Below are 25,999 nucleotides of genomic sequence, written 5' to 3'. Positions count from 1 at the left end.
CGTGATCTTTCCTTTATCTCGTGATAAACCTGCAGCAAAGTATTATGTACTCGTAATAAATCTGCAGCAAAGTGTTAGAAAGATTTAGTACGAATAATCCACGAAGAACCGACAAGAATAGAAATGACACCGCCAACGAATCTCTTAATTACAACGATGTCGATCGATTAAAAAAGATGCAACCATGCATCCAAGAACTCTCCAAAAATTGATCTAAATACAAACCTCTGAGTTCCCTCACGTCCTTGCTAAAACCCTATTTAGGACGCCCTCTATTTATAAGGGAAAATTCGCGACCCTAAACCGAGTCCGAATCCAACACGAACTCCTCTGTCCCGGTTGTTATTCTGCCCGTGGGGCCCACAGACGACCTCGGATTGAGACGAATCCAAAAGAAAAGTTGTTCGTCTTGACGACTCGCACAACTTTCATGTGGACCACTTTTCCATGGGATGCCATCTTGATGACGTTATTGTTTAATCTTTAAACAGCTCTCGTCCAGCCACGGTTGGACCTACATGTCTTCACGTCGATGCCACTTCATGCCATCAACTCTTCTTGTGATGTCTTCAAAACTCGACAATCACGTGTCGAATATCTCCAATACCGTACATCTCCGGTATAAACAACGTATGACAAACCGGTGCCCTCCCGGATCATCGTAGTCTTCAATTTCATTGTTCCTTCGCACGAACGTCCCGCATGACATTGATCCCTCGACCTCAGCTTCTCCCAAGGTTCGTCCCTCGATCCCGTCATCGACCACGTTCCTCTATCTCAGGCAACACCTGAAAACGAACACATAAATAACCAGAGGAGCACAAGTCCACGACTTAATTCAGGGTAAGTTCCACACAACTCACGCCATGTTTTCACATAAGAAACTAATGGATTAACACACCATTAGCAAAGCACTAAGTCCAAACAAGATATAAGTCATCATATAAGTATCCATATTATCCAAAATATCCACATCAATGTTTCACCTAAAACACTTGCCAATGTTACACATCATCTATGATTTCATAGTTTCCAGACTTCCAGCTAAGCAGACGAAATGACCAAGTACTGGTCCTCATGTTCTCCGGTTTGTTTGCAAGGGGAAGAATAAGATCATCTGTTTTCGGCTCCGGAGAAGATCATCTTTCTCCCAAAATTAATGTTCTACCCGGGTTCACGGCAAGGAATTTCTCCCAGCAGTTTCTCCCCATGCGAAAGCTGATTTCTGTTTTCGGCTCTGGAGAAGATGATCTTTCTCTCAAAAATAGAGAGGATTTCCCATACACCAAGCAGAATTTGCTCCGATGCTCAAATACAAGTTAGAATTCCACACCTTCAACATTGTCGACAATATACATTATGCAACTACATAATTTTCCCTAGAAAACAAGGTTTGGGATTAAAAAAAGTTTTTTTACATGTTAAACCCATTTCTGGGGGAGGGGGGCTGTGAACCACCCGGTAAAACGGTAACCAAACTTTATCCTAGGTTTTGATGGATTCAGCGCCGAGAGCTGTATCTAAATCAAGATCTAATACATGTTTCTTTTCTAAATTTAATAACGTACCACATCAGATTTTTGCTTAGTCAATAAAGTACATACATGCTACAACTTTATGTCTCATGTCAGGTGATTAGCGTGGTGCTACCGTCTTGAATACAAAAAGTGGCGCAAAATATATTGTAAATTTTTGAGTTGCATGGACCAGCTAATGCTATTAGATTCATAAACATCATGACTTTGATATCACGCCGAGCAGAGCATACGAAATCACGAGAGAGTGGAACAGAGGTGATAGGACGCAGACGTGTGAACCAATTAACACAAACGCACCGTAGATGGAGACCAGGGAAACACTTGCAGGCTCTGCACGTATAGTAACCGCGTGTACTCAAGAACAACACTTGTTTGGGGACCGGACCGGAGGAGTATTGTTGCTTCCACGCGTGCACTCTGTTCTTGCGGCAACCAGCCGCACAGCTGGTGGACGGATGGTCTGCAGCCTCCTGCAGGTATAGCAAGCCTTCCACGCGTGAATATTCATGCCAGAGAACGTTCCTCTTTTGGAATTCGCCAGTTATAGCAGCCAAGCGTTCGCTGCTGAATCTGCAGGAATATGCACATTGCTTGCCTGTCGAGGAGCACAGAAACAAGTCGCCGTCGCCAACTGACCGCTAAACAGTACTCCACGCTAGATCTTCTTTCTTTCTAACTGCAGTGATTTCAAAGTGAAAAAAATAACAATATCCCAATAGTCAGTAGAAATGTACTACGGAGTAGTTGGCATGCATAGGGTAAGAAAAGATCTGAAAAAAAAATCTAGTGTCTCCATCAGGCGATGAGAACGAAGCCAACCGTGGCAAGTTTACCTTGACGAAGCGCTGGGGTGAACGGGCCAGAAGGAGCCATGAAGCAAGACTGACAATAATCGGTCTTCTTGTTGACGCTGACACTACGAAGAAAACCCCAAAATTTGAGAGGAGAAAAGGAAAATTGTTTGCTGCGTGCGCTCTTATTGATGAAGCTTGTTGTTTTGTGCACAGAGCGCCTGCGTAGTTGCGTGTACGGTGCATCTGAAAGACTTGCTGGTAGTTATCGTCGTGGCAGAATCTATCGAATTTTTAGCTGTAGATTGAAGATTGCTCAATTTAGGTAAGTATGAGCTATCTTCATAATTATCCTAAAAAAATCATCTTCACGATGAAAACAATACTTTTGATTTGGCTGGATCAAAAATTAAGATTTAAATTAGGTTTGGAACAATGGCGACATTACGCTAGACGTACCTATAATTAAGATTTAAACAACCTAGAGTTGTTTTAGGAGCCGTTCTGTTTGCTTCTCCAGTACATTTGACGAATTCACCGCTAATGTCTCGTTATCCATTGTTTACCATCAAAAGATTAATCCATTCTTTTTGTTCAACAAAATCATTAAGCATTACTATTTTTTGAGGAAAAACATTGGATCAATGATCTACGACAAATATATTAAATAAAGAGACAAAGTCTTGATTACAATGATAACAAAGGATGTTATCGACAGAAAAGCTAAAAAAGTTATCTAAATGAACATATCCAATCTCCAAAATAGATATATGATTTTCTCTTTGCTCTATGGAAGACGAGATTCATCTCCTCCTTGAAAAGTCTTCTACATATGAATAGAGACGGCTGCATGCCATTAAAAATGAAGTCATTCCTATTCTTTCAAATGCTCCAGCATGCAATTGTAGCAATCTCCATGCCATGCCAAATGGCACATGCAGTTGTTCTCTCAGTCATCTAAAATTTTGATGAACATGGATATGGTAGGAATTGAGGACATGAGTATCTCCAACATGCCAATGCAAATGGACATCGAAAGGAAAGGTGATCTCTTGTCTCAGTATGGTGATTTGAGTACACGGTCATAGGAAGGCAGAGTAAAATTCTTTTTTTTTGGAGCATAGCTTTGGTGTTGAGTCGATTGATCATCAATAGCCAACAAAAGATTTTGTGCTTGAGTTGATAGCTTGAATTCCATATCCATCCAAATGTGCCAGCAATATCTATACGATCAATAAGTGATACATAGACCTTGGAAGTGCAATAATATTCTCTGTGAGCACTTGAGGATCCTAATGTCATGTTGCTGATCCAGGATTAGCTTATCAACATTTTGAGTGAAATCCTCAAATTGCTCATATGCTTCCACCGAAAGGGGCAGATGGAAGAGGCTTGTTCTGTCATTGCAATGATAAAGCTCTGCAATAGTGATGTCCTTATTGCTACCAAATGAAAATAGTTTAGGCCATTGTTGTTGGGGAGGGGGGACAACCAATTGTCTTTCCAGAAGAGAATGGAGTTACCGTTATGCATTGAACAAGTGAAAATTTCTTTGAAGACTATGATAAGCTTGAGTGAATATTTCCACCAGAAAGATGCAAATGAAGAGATCCTAGTGGGAATACCATGGGAATAGTGAAGTTCTCGTACCAGGTTGACCCAAGGCAAATCTACATGATTATAAAATTTGTGAAGATTCTTATTGATAAGGGTTTTGTTCTGAATTGTTAATATTTACATGATTATAGAATTTCTTTGAAGACAATGATAAGCCTTCATTATTTATCAATTTGGGCAATAACCCAAGCTGGCAACACATATATGCTCATATAATATGTGGGCAATGCAGATATGGCTAAGTTAACCAGTCGTAGCCTTCCACCATATGAAAGCATAGCAGAGAAACATGTTAATCTCTTATCAATTCTCTGGATCAAGGGCATAAATTGTTCAATGTTTGGTTTAGTTGTACCCAATGACATCCCAAGATATGTGAAGGGGATAGTTCCAATTTGGCAACCAAGAATATCAGCAAGTAGTTAAGCATTACTATTTCACTAACTCCAACTTTAATTTTGTTTCATTAATAGTTGTAAGCATTTTTCATGTACTGCATAGTTTTGCATTGCAACATTGCATTTACTAGCCCCACTCTCGCTACTTCTTCCCATCCGTTTTGCAACTTATGCACAATGTAAGTGATGTAGAACTGTGTATGCAACCAAACCAACCATCTGCAAGTCTCGTGCTTGTCATGGTACAAATTGTTGAAGAATAAGTGAATTGAAACTCAGCATGGTATTAGGTCCAAGAGCTTTTGAGTGAACTGGTCAGTGCATTAAACTCTTCATCGTATCAGATCCAAGAGGTTTTGAGGTCAAGACCCGGCTAGCGCAATTAAATTGCGGTCCACCTTTAGGCCCGAGGGAGCCACACGTGACGGTGAGTGTTGAAGTATAAGTAATTGCCCTACTTTCTCCATTAGTGGGAGTGTTGAATTATAAGTGAACTGTCATTTCCCAATCAGTTTGAGCTTTTGGGTGAACTAATTCGGTGCATTAAACTTTTCATTGTATATATCAAAGCCAAAAGATTTTGAGTTCATGAGCCAGCTGCCGCAATTAAATTGTTACACGCTTTCGGCCCATACACCTCTGCGTGTTCATTGCATTGGAACAACTGGACAACGGGAAGATTGATTTATCAAACACTGCGAGACGAGGGAACAGGGAAGGGAATTGTCCTGCTCTTCTTCGTATACCCGGCACTGCCAAACCAAGGCATGCCCGATGCCATGCAGAGCGGCAAGAAGAAAAGGCCAAAGGAAGCAGATCTACTACGACTTGAAGCTGATGATGCACGGCACGCCGGTGGTGATTAACGACGACGGGAGTCGAGAAAGGAGCAGGGTAAAGAGCAGACCACAAAGCTCTCTCCCTGTCTCACAGAGGTTTGTAGAAGAGAAACAAGCTGTCGTAAAGCTTTGGTCTGGACCATGCATGCAGCTGAATCATCGCTTGATGTTGCAGTAACTTTTTTTATAGGAGCAACAACAAACTATTGCACGCGTGCATATGTCGATTTATACAGGTGCGCAAGAATCTCCTCTAAGGTTAACCTCTCTAAACAAGCATACAAATTGGCAAGTAGTCCTACGCAGAACGATCGAAACAACATTGTTGGAAAAAGGTGCCCTGTGGTCCGTGGATAGAGGCAGCTTCTTGTCTGAATATATATCGATCAGATCGATAACACACATATTCTCCTATCAGCAAGCACACACATACATAGTGGCACATTGTTGGCTGCATCGTCACCAGCCTGCAAAATTCATGGTAAACCATTTTGGTTTCGCACAACAGAATTTTGGTGAGAAGGTGACCAACTCCGTTTCAAATGTTAGTTGCTGGTACCAGACAGCTGCTGGCACCGTCAGCAGTAATCAACTGGTTCCTTTGTTGGAGTAATGAATATGTTATGTTAGTACGAACTACGAAGACCTTCAGAAAAAAAATGTCTGAGATTTAAATACAAGTTGAACATGGAGAATCCCATCTAAACAAATGTTTTGTGGCAGTTCAGTTGCTCTGTCCAAGCAACTCCTGTTCTAGCGCTGTCGTTGGCCTTTTGCCTCGTGCTGCTTCTCTGTCCGCCCGCCGTGTCCGGTACAACTGCTACGACTGCACTCCCATCCTCCCCTCTTCCATGGCCATGGCTCCCCTCCTCTTCTTCTTCTTCGTCTCCACCTCCTGACGGCCTCTTAGCCCGGTCGTTTCCTGCTGTGTCCTGCCTCCTGGGTGTCATTTTTGCCGCAGAGGCAGAGCTCGCATCTTGCAGCCTCGGTGGAAGATTGCTTCTTTCCAGCGATTCGGAGGGGAATGAGGGATCTTGTCTGCGTTTCGTGCGCTCTGCGTTCGAGGCTTGCGTAGTTTCATGGTGGCATTGCTGGATCAAGAACTCTCAGGGGCGTGTGCGTCGGAGCTGTCGTGTACTGCGTCCCGAGCGAGCCGCACGCAAGCTGTTTGCGGAAAAGCGTGGGAGGGAGATGAAGGACTTTTCCTGCTTTGGGGAGAGCAGCGTCCAGATTGGAGACGCGGCGTCGTCTTCTTCGTCGTCGCTGAGCGCCACTCACGGCGGTAACGGCGGTAGAAAGGGCGCAGGGCAGAACCAGGTTAGCTGCCTCTACCAGGCGCGGCTCTCTGGCCAGGCCTGTGTGATCTCTGTGACCTGGAGCAAAGGCCTCAGCGTCTCCGTCGACGACGCGTGTGGAAAGTGCCTTTGCAAGGCCGACGCCAAGCCGTGGCTCTTCTCCAAGAAGAAGGGGTCCAAGAGCCTCGCTGCGGGCGATGGCAAGATTGGAATATTCTGGGACCTGTCCGGTGCCAAGTTCGGCCCTGGGCCAGAGCCACTGGAAGGGTTCTATGTCGCCGTCATGTTCAACCGTGAGATGGTTCTTTTGCTCGGTGACATGAAGAAGGACGCTTACAGGAAGATGGGTGGTGCCGTCAGGCCTGCGCTCAGTACATTGTTCTTGGCAAGGAAGGAGCACATTCATGGCAAAAAGCTTTACTGTGCCAAGGCTCAGTTCTGTGACAATGGCCGGTGCCATGACATTGTCATAGAGTGTGATTCCATTGGGCTTAAGGACCCTTGCCTTGAAATCCGCATCGATAAGAAGCCGGTCATGCAGGTGAAGCGGCTGGCATGGAAGTTTCGAGGGAACCAGACGATTATCGTGGATGGGTTACCTGTGGAGGTATTTTGGGATGTCCATAGTTGGCTCTTCAGCTCGACAACCAGCAATGCAGTGTTCATGTTCCAGACATGCCCAGATCCTGACATGTCCATGCCCTGGAATCCCTGGATGTACTCGCATATTTTTAGGGAGTCTCAGTTGCAAGGTCTTAGTTTCTCCTTGATCCTATATGCATGGAAGATTGAGTAGGTGTGTGCAGGATCAAATTGACTGACATGTGTAGCAAGATGATTTGCTCAGTGAGTGAGTGATTTGTTCAGTTGAATCCGAGTGAGGCCTTATTTGTGTTTCCATTTTCACTTCTCTTGCTTTGCCAACTGTAAACTTTCTCAGATATTTATCAAGATCATGTGATTTTTAATTATTATTTTCAATCTCCAAATAATTTTCAATGAGGTTAATTTAAATACCCCAGATAGTTTGACCGTGTCAGAACTCCCATGTCAAGAGTTGCAATTATCTAATGTTTTAAAAAGCTTCGATGCATTTAAAATGAAGATGGAGTTGCTAGGTATTGTTCTCCTGTACCTTTTTGCCTATTGGCTGACAGGCAATTTTAATTATTGGTCTTCTCTGCTGCAAATAGTGATAGACTTTTGGTTTGCATCGATGATAGTGTTCACCCCTGAGGAAAGGTGGAGCCATGAAGGTATGATATGAAGAATCAAGAAACCCCAAATTCTTGAGCATCAAAGGTTTGCCATGACGTGATTCTGCTAACTATATCTTTCATGCTCATTCTGTCATTCATAGCAGCCATTGCGATCTAAATATGCCAAATCTTTGCAGGACATGTATAATTGCAGTTGATTAGTTCAATTGATAACATAGCTCTTCTGAGTGGATACCATCTCCTGCATCTTACGAAGGTGATACTTTTATCATATGTGACCTTTTATATTTGCAATTTAAAGTGCATTGCATAAAAATGATTGTTTGTTGATGGTTTACTTAGTTTAACTAACCATTAAGGCAAAGTGGTTTATTTGGTGAGTGCCATATCATGGTACTGAGTTTACAAGTGGTGATAACATTCAAAGGACGATGCAGACTGCTGGACTACTTTTGCTCTGATGCTATCATTTGTATGGTATTGGATAATTAAATATCAACTCCTGTATTCTCAAGTTAGCTTTCCTGATCACTTAAAGATTTTTATATGTAGTTTTTCTTTTTGCGTATGTAAGGTTGGTGCATCACCTTCAATGCAAGATTACGGAATGTCTTTTTTTTGGGCTGCATGCAAGTTTTATTTTCAAGCTACCTGATCAAGTCACTCAGTGTCCTAATAATATAATAGTTCAAAGTTGAAACCATTAAAGATTCTAGGATATATGTCTTAGACTCTTAAACAGCATTATAGGTGATTGGTTTTGTTAACTTGTCCCTCAAATGAACTTCACACTTCACAGGGGAACCAACAATTCGACCATGTTGCTTGATTGGATGACCATAATTTGTGTTGTAAATCTGCTTGGTTAGGTTATTGCTCTCAAAATTCATTTTTTTAGGATTTTAGAATACTACTTGAAGCCGTAGCAAGTGCATCAAGTGTTCGATTAACCATAATTTGAAGAATCTTAAATTTGATTCACTTGACTACAGCTTAAGTTGTATTCTAAAAGGCTCCTAGCTAGAATATCTACATGTTATAGACTAAGTATTGTTTTTCTTTAATCCTTAAGTTGGACCAAATTGACTCTAAAATTGTTGCTACATAACATATCGAGCTAGCACTGTTATTTTTTGCCCACACAAATTTTGGTGGCATCATCAGCTGCCCCAAGACTGGTATGTTGTGTCTTAAGTTATGAACGAAAGTTTCAGTTATCTTCCGAAATTGAGAACTTCTGACCAAGTTCAAAAATAAAGAGTGCCATTTGATAACTGATGGTAGTGAGCCATGGAACATGTTTCCCTAGCTATTGCATATAGGTATAAAGGACAGGAATTATTAGATGGTCACACATTAATTTTCAGATAGTGATTACGGGGGATAACCTACCATAATAATCATGTACAGGCAATAGGATGTCAGGTTCTTACTACAAGTGAGCTTCGATTGATGTATTTACTACCGAAAGAATCAGGATTCTCTGGGTATCTCGGCACCCGGGTGAGATGACCATGCAAAATATGTAGGATTTTTAGACAACCAAAATTCTTGATTTTGCTGTAAAAGATGTTTGATTTTGGTAATATCAAATTGTTGTAGGCAAGCAGCAGTTGTTTTGTTAGAAACTGCACCTTTTAATCAAGTTGACTCACCTCTATAACATTACATCCCACTGTTTAATCAGAAATGCCTACTACTCCCTCCATCCCATATTAAGTGACTTTCTATTACATGTATCTAGATGATTTTTAAGCATAGATACATTCATATTTGGACAAATTTGAGTCACTTAATATGGGACGGAGGGAGTATATTACTTGAGTGTTGATCCTGTTTTCATCTTATTCCGACAGTAGTTCTATGCCTAGCAGAGCACAGAAACTTAATGATGGTCTGAAATAGAATGTAATGTGCTAGTCTTTCATGAAGCGAAAATTATATATTTTATTTCTTCCCTAAAATTATTCCTTTTATTTGGCCTAAGTTTTTTTCCCACTCCCAAATATTACCACAACTTTTTATCCTAGTTCCAGATAAGCCTTTTCCAACCGTTGACCAGTAAGTAGGGATTGGAGCTTCTCATTTTATTTTTATAAATGACGGGAAGACCTCTGTATTACTTCACTCTGTTGTCAAAACTATTGTCAAAACGTACTTCTACTTCTATGGAGGTTCAATCACCTGACCTTCACTACAAGCTAACCGCCAACTGAAGGAAAGAACATTTGTCCAGGGATCATATCTCTTGATTTGTCCCTAAATACCAGTCAGGTTCCAAACCCCAAATTTGTCCTCTTGCCACAAGGCTGCTATCTATAAAACTCCCAATTCAGTCTGCAAGTGTTTCTTGTTTCGGGTGATGAGTCCAGGACTGTTGCTCTTTCCAGCTATGCATTTCTTGAATTTTAAGGAAAATCAGGAACACTTCTGGTCCAAAGTTGCAAAGTTTGATTGCACTGTATCTGAGTCAGGAGGGCATTTTAGTAAAGTTGTCAACAACAGATGCTGTCCCTAAGGAAGTGACTGCTGGCTTGGGGATCCGATCCAACCAGGGCTGATAAGCTGAGCATGCCAAGTTAAATTATGCTTGTGCAGAGAACCAATAACCCCCTAGGGGTGACAATTTTTGGGGAGTATAGGGGTGGCATTTGTCCTATAAGCACATCCAGGCTTAACTTTTCATTCTTTAAAAAATACATTGCCAGGAATGTTCTTGCGTTAGTTGGATTATCCGGAGAAATCGGATATTCATTGATTCATGTGCAGCAAAATAAAATGGCTTTCTAACTTAATTGTAGCCTATGTTGCACGGATACGGCCCAAACCTGCCGTATCCGTGCAGGATACGTGCAAAACGGGGATACTTCAAAAAACGGCTGGGATACTCCAGTTCATGATTTGTACACTTTTCCGAATTAAAAGGAAAACTGCTGGGATACATGTGGGATATACTACAGGCGGCCTGTTACTGTTCAATCGAAAGCCAATTTCTCTCATCTCGCACTTACAGATCGCCAACGTGAAGCTCTTGGCGATGCATCACGAGGCAGTGCAAAAATTTAAATGCCAGTTTTGTACATATACTCGCCGTATCCCCGTAACAGCCTTTTTAGAAAATGCAGTTTTCCCGTATCTCCGTATCAGTATCCCCGTATTCGTATCCCCGTATTGTGTAACATAGATTGTAGCATATCATGAAATCGGCGAACCTATATTTTCTGTTCTAAATTACCCTGGAAGAAATATAAATGACAGAAAGATTTTCTTTTCACTTGTAGGAGATGTGGTATCGCTTTTGAGATTGGAAGTTGCACAACTTGCTGCTCAACTAGTTGATTCAGATGCCTATAATGTGCAGGGGTCATGATCAAACAAAAGAAACTTGCAAATTTTGGTCATTAGTCTTTACGAGATAGATGTGTGAACTGATGGTGCTGCTATGGGCCTGTCAAGATTGAGTATCAACACCACACTTGATCAGTTTACTCTGTTCTAGAAGGCAAAGGTTTAAGTCCTTATAGTGGTAATCTGTGCTCTCAAGTTAGTAAATATGATGAATTGAATTTGTGTGAAGTTCCATTAGAATACAATACATACAAAGTAGCCAAGTTTGCAGTTTTTTCCAATTACATGCCATTCTAGAAGAAGAGGCAAACATCAGGAACAGAGAGACCCTTGCTATGTCTACATCCAAGCTTTTCTTTCTGTTTGCATGAATGCATGATTACACTTTATACTGTTTGTTCCCTTCTGTTTCTGCTCTGTGGCTACTCTATTTGAAGTACAAAAAGAAGTCACCATGCTTCTCTTCATTTATAACCTTTCTGGTATTCACTCACATGCTAAACAAACTACAGAATGGTTTTGGACGGCCAGGCGTCAATTTATTTTTCATCTGGAAGAATCTTACTCATCGTTGGGGTCCTATATGAAAACATTGACAAGAGCAGCACCAACAACAGAATAGACAATGCCGAGAAGGTATGCCTTAATAGTCCAAATACAATATATATTCAAAAGCTTCAAGATGACTTAAATTACTTGATTGACTGATATGTGGTATTAGTTTGTTATGTGATGCAAAATAAGACACAAGTATGGCGGCAGCCGGCAAGTTGAAAGCCTGACCAAATTAATGACCCTCAATTTGGGTATACAATATTATAAAGCTGGTAGCCTGCAGAAGATGCATACAAGGAAGGTCATGCACAAAAAATAATCATCCATATCATCCTGGTTTCGTACTAGCACTCATTATTATTCTTTTTGGGGCTGGTTTTGTACTACCTTGCATCATTATTCTTTTGGGGGTAGGTTGAAGGGTAAGAAACAACCCTTCCAATGGGAGAAATGGAGGTAGGAATCGTAAGGGGTGGAAAGGGACAAGATACCAGAATAGATTGCCCAGGACACTCTGATTGGGTTGCAAGGGAACACAATACGGCAGGCAGGAGGGCAGGGTACAGTGCAATAGACTTCACCTTCACCCCGTGCCAAAAGCAAAGCTGATGGTTACCTCCTCGCTAACACCCTCCCCTCTATTTGCTCCCATTTGCACACCCAGAGCTCTGCACCATTCTTGCCTTCCTTGATGGGGTGGCTCCACTCCCTCTTCTCCCCCATCAGGAGGCTCTGGGTTCGCGCGCATTCCAGGCGTCGAAACCGTAAGTTCTTTTCTCGCTGTAATCCCGCAAAGCATATGCAACTTTCTCTTCATCATGCTTGATTGCGCTGGTGCATTTGCAAACATCTGACACTGGTTTTATTCTTCTTTCTGCAACATCGTTTGCACGTTTTTTCGATATTGTTCTACGTGTTTGATGCCTTCTCTTTGTTTTTTCCTTGGCAGGGAGGGGAATGCACATCCTCTACAAGGATGTTCAGTCCTGCCAGGACGAGGATGTGCAGGTCCTGTGGTCTATCTTCATCGACTCACACCGCCACCCAGCTCTCATGAAGCTCAAGCTCTGAATCCTATGAAGCAATGGCATTCTACAGTGGTTATGTGTGTGTTTTTTCTCCGTTGTGATGGTTGGCAATCCTGTATCACCGGCACCTGTTCGGAACAAAGGAATTCTACAGAATCCTGCAGGAATTTCTCCAGTTGGGTTTCAGCAGGACTCAAGAAAAATATCCGGCGTTTCCAAACGGGACCCGTGTGATGTCGTCGAGTTGGATATGAGTGTGAGGTTGAGCTCATTGTACATACATACATGCATAATACGTGGCTCAAGTGCCTTACCTCTGATTGTGGTGTGAGATCGGTTGGTAGAGTGTACCCGTCCCTGCTTTTGGTTGTTTAATCGCATGTCAATTTCTTGTTGCCCTGATGTGTGTCGTCGGCTCTCGTTTCGTTTCCGCCCCGGCCCGCGCACGCGTGCTCCTCAATTTTTTTTATTTTTTATGTGTGCAATGGATGCTTTTTTGGGGGAATCCAAAGTGCTTGAGAGGCTGTGGAGATCCAGAGCGCTCGAGAACAAAATTGGCCGTGGAGCAAAGGACAACAACACTAACCGATTTATCAAAAGTGTTCCCGAACAAGAAAATCTTTTTCTTCTTCTCCGGCTGCCCAGTCGCATGGCACTCCCAAGTTGCACCTTTGAATAACGCCCACTAACCAGTGGCGGATTAGTGGTATTACTACTTAAGGTGTTCACTTTATTATTATTGAGCTTTAATGACCTGGCCACAAGGCCCCCAACTAGATTATTGAACTCATACAACGATTCTAAGGCACGCGCGTCAACCTACATCATCAATTTTACTAATAAAATAGGAGTACTATATGTTTTATGCTTCTTTTTCCATGGACAAAAGGGAGATATGTATTTTAAACAAGCTATTTTACAGTCTGCTTTGTTTAAAAGTAATCTCCAAATTTACAATTCAAAATGAGCACTATATTTTGCTAGTAGATTCAATATTTGACGTAGAGACCGGATATAAAGGGGATCCGGATGGCACCCCTAAATTAATGATGCCATGGCAAACGTATTTTCACGAAACTAGTACTCCCTCCGTCCCAACATAAGTGATGTGAATTTGTATAACCGGATATAAAGGGGATCCGGATGGCATCCCTAATTAATGATGCCATGGCAAACGTATTTCCATGAAACTAGTACTCCCTCCGTCCCAAAAGGATTCACATCACTTTTGGGACGGACGGAGTAGATCAAAAATCTATCATCAATGGTGGGGGATGTAAGTTGTGGATGTGTTATTCCTAATTAGTTTTAGATGGATAAAATTTGAAAAACTGAAGTTCACACACAAGTTATGCTTGAATAGATATTTATGAATTCCATCCAAATGCAATCTGGAGAGAGATCTTAACTCCCTTTAGATGTCATTAACAAAATACAATTAAGAAATCTGGGAACTAGGAATGTATAAACAAATGTGGTTGATATCTTGAAATGATAAGGTGTCACCTGAAAAAACAAGATCGACAGAAATAATAATGCCAACCAATTATCGAAAACCCATCGTTATGACATATGCCGCAATACATAGCATGGCAAATACATCGTTAACATCAACTAGAATGCCATAAATTATTTGCAATTTCCAGGCGATGACATCTATAGGTTTAGCTTGTCCAGCCTCCCAAGTTGCTCACCTGAAAAGCATCATGTCAAAGAAGAGTCAGTTGCATGGTGAGGAAAAATGGCGCATTCTAGATTTATAGCTCAAAAGCAACTTATTAAAATCCATGAGAAAAGTAGAAGGCGATGGTACTCTTCAGATTTTGTGAAAAACAAGTTAACGGGGTGAAATGGATTAGGTAAAAAATATGCAGTTTAGTAATGGTGACAAATACGAGTTCTAGATGGGCTGTAGAATTTTTTTACATGTGCTAGTCTATAGCAACATTCCTATAAAGTGCACAATACTACCATTGTGCGATAAATTTGTTATATCAAGAAATTCTAACAATGTAAGATATACTTAAAGGTTGGTAGATGAAATGAAATCTATGTTTCCCCACAAAAAGGGAAGAAATGAAAATCTATGTTATAGTGCATCAATATCCCTGAAATGCATACAAGTTGATGTTTCTCCTTAAATACGGTCATTGTGCATTATATTTGTTATATCAAGAAATTCAAACATCGTAAGATATACTTCAACATTAGTATATCAAAATTAAAAATATTTTCTAGCGGAACAATAATGTTCCTGAAAGGTGTATAAACTTGACAGAAAGTGGAGAATCAAGAACAGAAAATGTGTAGAATAAAGAGTCATGACATATGGAAATAATTTTAAGTAAAGAGGAATAACCTCCTAGAGGGATGAGGAAGACAGATATCTTCAAATACGTGACAAGCAAGCTTTGTAGTAGGGTATAACATCTGCTTCTGCACGGGAGAGAGCACCCAAAGGAGTAACAGTAATCTGGAGCAAAACAAGATATACTTATCAAATGGTGCCACTTAAAGATGTTGTAAGGTAGTTAGTCATTCTTACATATCCATCTACAAGGGACTTGTGGTCCATGTCCTCTCCGTCCTCTTCATCGTAACTTCTCTTCACTATCTGTTCAGATCACAACCATCCAAATATAATGATAAAATATTAACTCTTCATTCCAAACATGGTTTGTATTACAGCTAGCAACTCCAAATTTAATGTCAATAAAATCTCCAAACATCCTGAACAACATGAGCATAAATTATCGCCGTGCAAGTGTGCTCACTGTATATAAATGCTGACTACCAAGTACCAGCAGGGCAAGTTTTCTTATTAAAATTTGGTACAAGCAGACTGCAAGAGAGCGCTGTTGAAAACCAGCAAAGAAGAACAAGTTTTGAAATAGAAGTTACTCAGAGAGATGTGAAATTACCACTCTCTTAAACAATAGGTCGCTCTCTGATGAAGTATCTACTTCACTGTCTTTTTCACTGTCATCATTGATGTTTGCTGTCTGGTAACTTTCTACTGCAGGCTTCTTGTAAACTGTTTGCTCCCATCCAATTCTGGCCATGTATTTTCCTTGTTTTGTAATTTTATATCCCTACAGACAAGAATAGAACATCAATATACCTCCATTTATACTCAAGCAAAACTAAGACCACAAGTATTTTCTTTAGGAAAAGCTTGCGGTCAGAAAAACAGTGTGTAGCATTCAAAAGAAAATCAGCAGAAATATATAAATCTTGTAGCAGTCAAATTGTCAGGATAGAACACATGATCTGGTAAGGGAAGGTCTGCCAGTAACCAAATTGTTTCATCATGAATACCAATGTAAAGAAAATGCGCTGACAATTTGAAAACATCAGTGGCATACTCCACAATTTCGTCCACAAAATGTCAAAGATTAATTTCAAATTTAAGTTAAAATCACGACAACAATTTAGGATAGGAGGGAGTACAATCCAATTTAATTTCATTTTTCAACTGTAAACTGTAAATACACAGCAGTGCATGAGTTTACTACATAATCCCTGTCGTAGATTTACCTTGTGGTGTGCAGCATCAGTTGGCACATCTATATTCAAGAATGATCCTTTAGGATATGTCCCATTCTTGATCTCCACCATGACAGCATTTATCAGAGGCATACAAACCTCTGCGGCCACTTTGAGGTCATTAACACTGCTCTGACCAGCAACCCTGAAAGTTAAAATTAAGAGATCAAACTTATTCACTTGATCAGTCGCTTCAATAGTTTTGAATGCATGTAAAGTGTGGACTGTACTGTAGAGTATATACATCAAAAGTGTTTTGGACACTGGTGGATTTATGTGGAGTCCACTGCGGTCATAGGATTGCAGTGATATTTTGCAGAAAAATCCATGGTGTTCAAACGATTGAAATTTAAGATTACAAAAGTTGTACATAACACGTGAAGTCTGGAACTACTAGACTTTACAATGACACAATGAGGACAATTTCGAAACAATAATCGTGTTTATGGGAGTCATTGGTAAATCTATTTTCTATACAGCCACTGCCTGAATAGTCAGCTTCTCAGGAGATGAAACGTTTGCAGTCTAGGGTGATAAAGTTTGCTGCTTTCATAATGCATGTTAGTTGTTACATTGCAGATAACAGTTTCCCAGACCATTTTCCTCACTTTGCAGTCCAATGTAGAAATGGATTTCGGTTTGGAAATTATACAGTAACAATATGACATATGTACAGAAGCGTCCTGTTAGGATATGAAAATGTTAAAATGAAATGGACAACCAACTATGGAAGTATAACATAACTGTTACTCCTTGCGTTGCACAGATATGGTTCAGAACTGCCGTATCACATATCCCAAATATCAGATACACATATACTATTCTTCGGATTTAAAGAAGTTTGGGATATGGCAGGGATACTTTAGGGGATACTTGGTCCAAAACCCAGTTGCGCCTCCAGCAGCTAGGCACCTCCAGACTTCTAGTTGGCAAGTCCCTCGCCACCTCTGTTTTCCATTGGTCTCTGATGTTGGTTGCTGCTGCTCAATGGCTGCTGTTTGTTGATTGTTTGCTGCTGCTCATTTGTAGGGAAGGTCATGGCTTCTGCAGCTTCACAGCTAGCACCAGCGGCCAGTCGTTGGTTGGCAGTGGCAATAAGAGTGGGAACTACAACGATAACCTTATGTAGCAAGTACCACAATCCTAAGTATCCTATATAATAATGTTGACAACTTTAGTACTTTCACTCTGTATTTTTTTTTCTAAATACATATATACTTCCCGTATCCTGAATAGCTGTTTTTGGAAAGTGCTGTATCTCGTATTGCTGTACCTGTATCCCCGTGCTGTGCAACTTAGGTTACTCCCTATAGTTCAAAGAAACATGCGTTTCGGACATAGGTCTAGTCAAACTTGTAAAGCTTTGACTACTTATAACTTTTTAAATATTTCTGTTGGATACCTTGAAATTTTGAGTAGAATTGTCTTGAATTGCACTTTTATAACATATAGATTTTATTGGATTGTATAAACATACACTATAATAGAAACAGGTGGCCAGTGCTATGTTTTGGAGGCCATGTGTATGTCCAAGACATCAGCTTTATCCGAACTGGAGGGACTATCAAGTTGCTCAGTGTGCAAAAATGCCGAAAAGTTTGGTATATATATGAATGAGTTATTTGGACAAACAAGAAGTAAGAAATACAGAGGGACATACGGAGTAGCATACAAGAAGAAACTGCATACCAATCATATGACATAGCTAATGCAGGAATATCATTTATGAATGCCTCCCTAGCACCAGCAACTGTTCCAGAATATACACTGCACATAAAAAATAAACGAAACGCTCATGATCCACTCATATAGACATAATTCTTTGTGACGGTAAGATAAAAGCAGCCTAATGAAGTTGATACTGGTTCAAATAGATATAGTTCGATTGCCTAAAACACTGCAGTGCTTCAAATTACTTGTCACTTTCGACTTTTTACGATATCCAACGGAGCCTTTTAATAGTTATAGGCTTATAGCATTAGTAAGTGAGCCTAGCGCACTTGGTTGAGGGAGTGCATCTATGGTCCCACCACCTAGGTTCCAGTCCTTAAGGATACAGACTTAGGTTCCTAGTTATAATGTAGGGGTCTCCCTTGCAGTTTTCTTTCAAAAAAATAGCTATAGCATTGGATAACATGAAAGTAATTTGATGAATAACAGAGCCATGCCATTTCCACATGGCAATTTGCCAACCTAAATACTTCAATAGTCAATACGTGAACCATAGCAGCCAGTATTTCAGACAAGAGGCAGGAAGAATGCATTTAAATTGGGAACGCATATTTTTTTTATACCTTCAGACTAAGAATACATTGATATATAAGTACTTACACATGGAACCCACAATTGTTGCCAATATTGATTCCGCTAAGCACCTGTGGACACAGAAAACCCCTTCATAGTACACATGCTCAGCTGTTCGCTTATGAAGAAACTCTATAACTTACCAAATCAGGAACTAAACCATCAAAGAGCTTCCCAGAGATGCCTAAAGAGGCACAGTCAGCAGGAGTTCCTAAATTTCATAAGCGAACAGCTGAGCATCTGCGATAACTTTGAAACTTAAATATAATTTCAAGACATTATTATATTTATAAGGGGATGTTCATCATGTAATATATTTATAGATGAAATGAATTAAATAAAACTAGACGAACCTGAAACTCCAAATGCTGTAGCGCCGCTGATATTGACCCGTTTACAGCAGAGTGCAGGACGCCATGTGATGCAGTGGCTGACACCCGATCTGTCTCTGTATTTTAGGATAAAAATAAGTTACAAAGTTGGTGCCATAAAGTGGATCAACCAAATAGTACACTCACACCTTTCTTTGCTTCAAATAAATACATAAAGTACACTACAGCTTTGTTAACAACAGCACCATATTTTCAGATTGATGACAACACCCATGTATTGCAAACAAAACCATTCTGTAAATAAACCAGGAGCATCACTTTATCTGGCTTGTGCTGTTATGCGCACTCAAACCATAACTTCTGCATGAATGTTGGTCCACAAACTTATTTTATTGAACACAAAATTGGCTACCTGAGTGGTGTATTTGAAGCTAATAAGTCGATAATATTCTGCACCAGGACAGATTCCATGTCCTGCACCCAGCATCTTATAGAAGCTGATGCCCCCATATAAATAATGCTTAAAGCTATTTTGTTAGCTTTTTCTAAACTGCTATTGTGAATTAATAATCTGAACAACAAAGTTCAACTATAATGGTAAAAAACAGGTTAACCATAGGTCCCTTCTTCCTAATTTTCTTTCTCTCACAAACTATCTATTTGTCACAAATGATAGGTAGAACCAGACTTTAAATTACCAGATTTTACAGCCAAAATCCTGATTCCATTATGGTTCAGGACATGTTCCTGAAAAATTCCATTGCTAAATGAGAACCAGACTTTAAATGTGATTCAGCAAATCAGTTTTTTTCACAAATATGTGGTCCATGGTGGAATTTACACTAAACTTAACCATACGAAAACAACATTAAACACCTGAGTAGTGGAATTACAAATTCAAGTATTCAACCACATATTTCACTTTCACAAGATCAAAATTCTCATGTTTCTTTAACGGTAACATTTATTTTTGCAAACGAAAGAATATTGAATCATCAGCGCTGCATGTCACTGGGATTTACGAAAATAACAAGATCTCTCGCCCGTTCTCATGCTTTCCCTTATCCGGTGGGAATGCCAAAGAGGGAAGGGAAAGAACACTTTCCAGCCAAAATTCTACTCTTTTTCTCCTAATCCTTCTTCCCAACAAATCCCCATTCACAACCAGCGCGTACCAGCGCGTCGTCACGTGTTCCCACCGCAAAATCTTCTTGAAGAAACAAGGAACCAACAAACAGGGCGGATGGGAGCGATAAAAGGGAGGGAGGGCTCACGTGTCGGGCGCGCAGACGAGGACGCGGAAGCGCCCCTCGGCAACGAGCTGGTCGACGAGGAAGCGGAGCCCGGGCGCGTCGATGCCGTCGTCGTTCGTCACCATCACCACCGGCGCCGCCGCCGTGGAGGCCATTGGGGCAGGCAAAGAGCCGTACGGACGCGGGTAGGCAGGGAGGAGAGGAAGCTTCCGTTTCCGTCGTGCGCTTGGCGGCTTGGGTTTTTGCCTCGTGGGGTTTTCCGATTCTATATAACTACGGAATTTTAGAATTTTATAATGAAAAAAAATCTTTATCTTTATCTGGTCTTTTTTGCTGTCTCTATCTCTTGGGAGTACGGTAATTACAGCGAGCTTACTTCCTCCAAGCACATTTTGAAAAATAAGGGCCTCAAATACAGATAGCAGCATATCTCTTACGTACAGTGTGTACAATTAGCACTGTATTATATTTTCCAAAAGTAGGGTCCAATAAAGAGAAAAAGAAGCGCATAAGATCCATATTACTTGTCGTAGATTTGTCTACATACGCATGTATCTGCAAAATGAAATACGTCTAGATATATGCATATTTAGACAAAGTTGCGATAAATAATACTCCTTCCGTTCCAAATATACAAATCCTCGTCAGTTAATTCAAGATGGAGGGAGTATGTATTGAGGGGTTATAAACTACGCAAGAAACGCACTGGCATTTAACTAAGTTTAAATAGTCTTCGATAACCAACTTCTCCCATGATGACCGTAGGTTTTTGGAGCTTTGCAGAAAAAACACATAAAAATAAGGACCGGATAATTTTGTTAGATTAATCAAAGTTTAATTTGAAATTTCCTGAAAGGATTGATTCTAAATTGAATTAACACGGACTGGATTTTAATTCGAGTTTTTTTTTCTTGCCCTTTTGGTTTGATACTATTTATTTGGGTTCTGCACATTCAAATACTCTCAAAAGTTGATTTGGTATTTGGTTGTAGTTTATTTGATTTCTAGCTTTGCTGTAAAAAGAAAAGCCTTTCTTTCCTGTTGGGCCAAAACCCAGCCTAACTCTCTCTATTTTTTCTTCTTCTCCTCCTTGGGCCGCACCTTTTCCCTGGCCCAAACCGACCGAGCGCCCCGCTCGTCTTGCTCCTCCTCTGGTCGACCTCCAGGTGTCTTCTCAGTACGGTCTGCTTATAAAGTGCACATGTATGGTATGATCACCATCTCCTTTGGCGTTTCTGCACCATGCGAACTAATCTTGAACGTAGGGGCGTCAAGCTGGACCCTAGGTGTGTTGTTTGCCAAAGTTTGTTCGAGAATGGAAACCACCTTTTCTGCTGTTGCCGTTTGGTTAAAAAACGATGGCGTGTGCAGGTGTGCTTGAGTTGGAGGAAGATCGTCTTCTGGCACTGGCTGCTTCCTCCTCGTCTATGGAGGTTGGGAGTGTGATTGTTGGTCTCCCAGTGGACAAGGCGATGCTGCCATGCTGGTTGTGGCCTGTCTGTGGCACTGGTGGGCGGAAGACAATAAAGCTTAATTATCGAGGGGAGCAGATTGAGTCTGAGAGTGAGTTTCAGGTTTCAGTTCGGTACTTTGTCTCTGAATGGCAGCTACACTTGAGTAAAGATAAACCCCAGAAGACAAATCCTATTAATTCCCGATCTCCCACCAAAGCCCACAAAACATAAGTCCGATCACGTCACTTTGAGCCCCTTGACCTCCTCTCACTCGATACCCTGCTCAGATTTTCGCCTAACAACGATTGTAGAGCCCGTGGCTTCGTCGTCTTCATCATCTTCACAGCAGAATACTTTTTTTTTTCAGCAGGAAATGAATGAGAAAAAGATGATGCAGCATGCCTCTCCCATTCAACCTGGACTGCATGATCAAAGAGGCAGTGGCATAGATGATGGAGCAAATTTTTGAATTTGACAACCCAGTTTAAACGCATGACTGCTGCTACATCCATCTTAAAACTGCAGACCTGAAATCGGTTTCCGAGACCTAACAAATGCTATATATATAACTTGCCAGTTCAATTCTTTTACTGAGAATCTCTGCAGAGGTCAAATCTTGAATCTACAAACATACTTACATAAATATAGTTGACAGAGACCAGATAGTATGCTGTCCAGATACGCCAAGAGGTTCCTACAGGGAACCGCCATCATATATGAGTCATGGTATATTACACGAACAGGTCAACACTAGTTGGGTTGGTTGGTCATGTTTCCTAGTGGAGCTGAATCAGTCATATGTCCATGTCGATCAACGCATCTTCCTCCTCGCTATCGGAGAGTGCACCGGCTAGGAAATCATCTCCTGCTAATTTGCTGCGGTCGAATGGAAACTTGCTTGTGTCAGTAATTCATCCAGTTTCAGAACATTTCAGATTGTGTTTTTCATAAAATAAAATAAACTTTTGCCTACCTAGTACAACAGCACCGAAAGCTCACGACGCGCTTTAGCTTCCGATTGTAGAAGAAAAAGTTAATCGACCATCTACAAGATAATAAGAATGTCATTTTGATATCAGGGTGTCCTCAGTGCTTATGTTCGATTTGAATATGGTTTCTGTAGGTGAGCTGGTCATACATGGCCCCTTTCTCCAGAAATGGATCCCCGTCAGAGTCTGGGTTGTAGCTGTAGATGTCACACTCCCTGATTTTGATAACCTACAAAATAAGGTGTAAAAGCAGAATACAGGATTGCTGGCTTTTCTGGACTAAGCATTTACTGTAATTCTCACCTCATCTAGAACTTTAGTCATACTGTCCAGAAGAGAACTGCCCTCAGTGTTTGCCGCCCAGAGCTGAATAGTCCGATTTCCAGGTTAACCATATAAAACCAGTGGAAGGAAAACGGTGCTCGGTATAATTTTAAGTTTGTTAGAGTGAGTGAGTGAGTGACAATATAGTTGCAACTATTTGTGTACATTTGCAGACATGTGTATTGACCGAGAGTAAAGTTCATGGAACTCATGAAAGAATTACCGTCGAAGCCTCTGATAAGTACGTGTCTAGCATCTGCTTGAAACTTTCCCAGTCTTCTTCTCTGAAGAATAGGTGTGCCCGAACAGCACTGCTATGCGAACAAATGATGACAAAGAGGATGTTAAACTTAATCTCAAGGTCATCCCATCATGCATGTGTCGCATAACAGCAAGGAGACCTTAAGAAAGTTACAGAACCACCAAATACCAAAATGCTCAAGGGAAATGGAGAGAATTGAACTCTCAGCTCAAAGAGCAACGGTTATTAATCCGTCTGTCATTCCATTTGACAACACCCCCTTAGACTGGTTGGAAAGGACAAAAGCGGGTTGTCATATCGCCTAAAAAAGCTGACTATGACATTACCCAATATCCTTCCTTCCAGATTATATAGAACACACTCATTGTAAGAAAAAATTACCTGAAATCATAATCTGGATACATATGACCAAGAGTGAGAACTAGATAAATCAACGTTTTCCGGCTGAAATAAACAGGAAACACAAAAAGATATCAGGCTGATTAAACAGAAAGTGTACAATAAAGGTAATATACACACACTGTTACCTGGATCTACAGGACAAATGCTCCACGGGTGAAGGCGGATCACTGTCAGAAGACTTCCCGAGGTAATCAAGAATCTAAACGCACAACAGAGAAGTTAGATTGGCATGTATAAGTGGAAATTTATCGCTGGCATGCCAAGATACCTAAATTTTGAAAAACAATTGAAAGCCAAAACTTCATACACATTATATACACCCTCTATAAACTTCCAAAGGGAAAAGTCATTAAGCTTTCCAAGTGTGATATGCTAACTTTGAAAAAGATGCTTATCCAGGGAAAAGGTTATACGGAACAGTAACACAACTACTATGAAAACAAATATAATATACTCCCTCCGTTCCAAAACATAAGAAGTCCTAGCTTTGTCCTAAGTCAATCTTCTTCAAGTTTGACCAAATTATAGAAAAAGACTAAGATCTACAATATCAAATGAGTATACTATGAAAATATATATAATGGCAGATTTAATGAAACTAATTTGGAGTCATAGATGTTAGTAGATTTTTCTATAAACTTGGTCAAACTTCAAGAAGTTTGAATTAGGACAAAGCTAGGACATCTTATATTTAGGAACGGAGGTAGTAGCAATTAACATATAGCTCCATAAAATTAACGACCAACTACAACCAATTGCAAACATGAAAGATAATGTCAACATCAGCTTCATGTACTTTAAAGTTTAAACGGACATCCATTACGACAAAATTTCATAAATTAGCTCCAGTTTTTATATGATTCCAACAAGACAAGACACATAATCTCCTAACCAACCACAAAAGTGACAATGCCTAGTGATTCACAGACGCATTAGAAGAGAAGGAGTGCCAATTGTCACAAGAATACATGGCCTGATGGAGTGATGGAAGTATGTACCTCATGTTCTAGACTTATTGAAAGCCGGCGATCATTTCCAGCATGCTTGCCTGTAAATTTACATAGAAATTGACCCTTGTCACAGTCTCAGAGTAATATACTCAATAAGAAAGTAAATAGAGCATACTCTTACATGAGAAGGCTTCAAGGCTTCCCCTAATTATACAATCACCAAGGTTCAGTTCATCGAGGAACACATTTAAACTGAAACGAAACAAGCGGATGTACAAAATTAGGGAAAAATGCATATTACCAGGAGCACTTCACAAAAGTAAGAAAGTAAAAGATGCCATGTTTACCTGTCAAACGGGGTGTATTCTAAAAGCTTCATGCTGAATGTGTTGTGAGCTCATACAAATACCCACCAGATCAGAGGAGTATTAATAAGTTAAGCTTCCAACTGTATCAGAAGAGTAATCAACAGAGGATCAAACAAATGCGTCAACAATAGATGGAATCATAACACATTATTAAAACAAACTGACCCCAGCAAATTATTTGTGCAGAATCTTTCCCCTTTGCTTTCCTTATACATAAGAAATTGGGGACAAAAATCATATACATGTCCAACAAAACAAAACAAAACTTCATAGTTTGACTTGGCCGGCGAGAATGCACATGATAAGCATGCGTTCCGCTGAACATCCAGTGGACAACAGCAAAATGGCAATGTCCAACGCAGCCAATCTACATCGTTTAAAGTTCCGTGTGGAGTTTTAGTGCTGCCAGACCTCAATATCGCTCAGATCAGATGACGAAATTGTGAATAAGACGAACAACGCATGTGAGTACATCCTTTATTATCATTATACTAGCCGGTTAGAAATGAGTGTACTAATCCACGAGGCATCGAGGCAACCGCTGCAGGTGTCGTCCCTCGGCCCCCACGGGCCACGGCCCGCCGACGCGAAGAACACCGCTCGCAGCCTGCCCGCCGGGATGTTAAGGCCCTCCCGTCGGCGACCCACGCCGTACTACCTCCGTTCCCCTTCCCTTCTCCTATTTAAATGCGAACTCCCCCCTCTCCCCTCGGCCTGCCGCTCGCCCGCAGCTGCCTCGGCCGAAACGAAATCGAAATCGAAATCGAACGAAAACAACACGGACGCGCGGCAGATCTCAAACGAGAAGGAGGCCCGCGACGTAGCACTAAGATCTACGGTTCTCGAATCGGAGGTAGGAAGAGAAGAGAAGAGAAAAGGGGGGACTAACACGTACCTCGCGAGATCTCTGTCTCCTCGCCGAGAGAGAAAAAGGAAGACGAGAAGAGTATTCTGCTGCCGGACTGCCTGCCTCCCTCCGCGCAGAGCTGCTGGGATCTGCCTGCCACCCACCTCCTCCTCCTCCTCTACTTGTTTATCCTCTTCCTCCTCAGATTTTTTCTTTCTCTCTCTCTCTCAAGCGCGCGCTGCTCGTGGAAATGGATGGATGACAGCGACGGCGAGAGGGGGAGCAGTAAAGAGAGTTTGACGTTATCGTAATCCGGAGGAATCGGAACCGGAATCCCGC

General features: G+C 41.0%; 4 protein-coding genes across 5 annotated transcripts; 2 read left to right on the top strand and 2 right to left on the bottom strand.

The window, feature by feature from the left end:
* Positions 1-5,904: 5,904 nt before the first annotated feature.
* On the top strand, positions 5,905-7,452 carry LOC100838117. The gene has a single exon (XM_024457833.1). It carries the CDS (start codon positions 6,375-6,377, stop codon positions 7,272-7,274), a length of 900 nt encoding a protein of 299 aa, XP_024313601.1. The 5' UTR covers positions 5,905-6,374; the 3' UTR covers positions 7,275-7,452.
* Positions 7,453-12,157: 4,705 nt separating this feature from the next.
* On the top strand, positions 12,158-13,029 carry LOC112270121. Its single transcript, XM_024457834.1, has 2 exons — positions 12,158-12,365; positions 12,551-13,029. Exons 1-2 carry the CDS (start codon positions 12,293-12,295, stop codon positions 12,670-12,672), a joined length of 195 nt encoding a protein of 64 aa, XP_024313602.1. The 5' UTR covers positions 12,158-12,292; the 3' UTR covers positions 12,673-13,029.
* Positions 13,030-14,027: 998 nt separating this feature from the next.
* Positions 14,028-20,313, bottom strand: LOC100836897 (5'-nucleotidase SurE). Its single transcript, XM_003557359.4, has 10 exons — positions 20,086-20,313; positions 18,833-18,927; positions 18,623-18,690; positions 18,507-18,550; positions 17,865-17,942; positions 16,167-16,320; positions 15,551-15,721; positions 15,175-15,243; positions 14,989-15,102; positions 14,028-14,323 (listed from the first exon to the last, which is right to left on the bottom strand). The coding sequence occupies exons 1-9, from the start codon at positions 20,217-20,219 to the stop codon at positions 15,019-15,021; spliced, it is 897 nt and encodes a 298-aa protein (XP_003557407.1). The 5' UTR covers positions 20,220-20,313; the 3' UTR covers positions 14,028-14,323; positions 14,989-15,018.
* A 1,742-nt stretch (positions 20,314-22,055) lies between these two features.
* Positions 22,056-25,999, bottom strand: LOC100837203 (repressor of RNA polymerase III transcription MAF1 homolog). 2 transcript variants are annotated; one of them, XM_010229938.3, is made up of 12 exons: positions 25,709-25,925; positions 24,979-25,019; positions 24,793-24,893; positions 24,627-24,697; positions 24,494-24,543; positions 23,621-23,694; positions 23,475-23,537; positions 23,055-23,142; positions 22,811-22,873; positions 22,657-22,736; positions 22,492-22,563; positions 22,056-22,394 (listed from the first exon to the last, which is right to left on the bottom strand). In XM_010229938.3, the coding sequence occupies exons 3-12, from the start codon at positions 24,822-24,824 to the stop codon at positions 22,313-22,315; spliced, it is 675 nt and encodes a 224-aa protein (XP_010228240.1). In that variant the 5' UTR covers positions 24,825-24,893; positions 24,979-25,019; positions 25,709-25,925; the 3' UTR covers positions 22,056-22,312. The 2 variants fall into 2 exon arrangements, with proteins under 2 accessions (XP_010228240.1, XP_003557408.1); XM_003557360.4 differs by lacking the exon at positions 24,979-25,019 and having other exon boundaries at positions 25,709-25,999.

This window comes from Brachypodium distachyon, chromosome 1, assembly GCF_000005505.3.
Source record: "Brachypodium distachyon strain Bd21 chromosome 1, Brachypodium_distachyon_v3.0, whole genome shotgun sequence".
Taxonomy (NCBI): Eukaryota; Viridiplantae; Streptophyta; class Magnoliopsida; order Poales; family Poaceae; genus Brachypodium; species Brachypodium distachyon.
The sequence above is the reverse complement of the archived record's forward strand: the minus strand, read 5'-3'. Positions and strand labels throughout refer to the sequence as shown.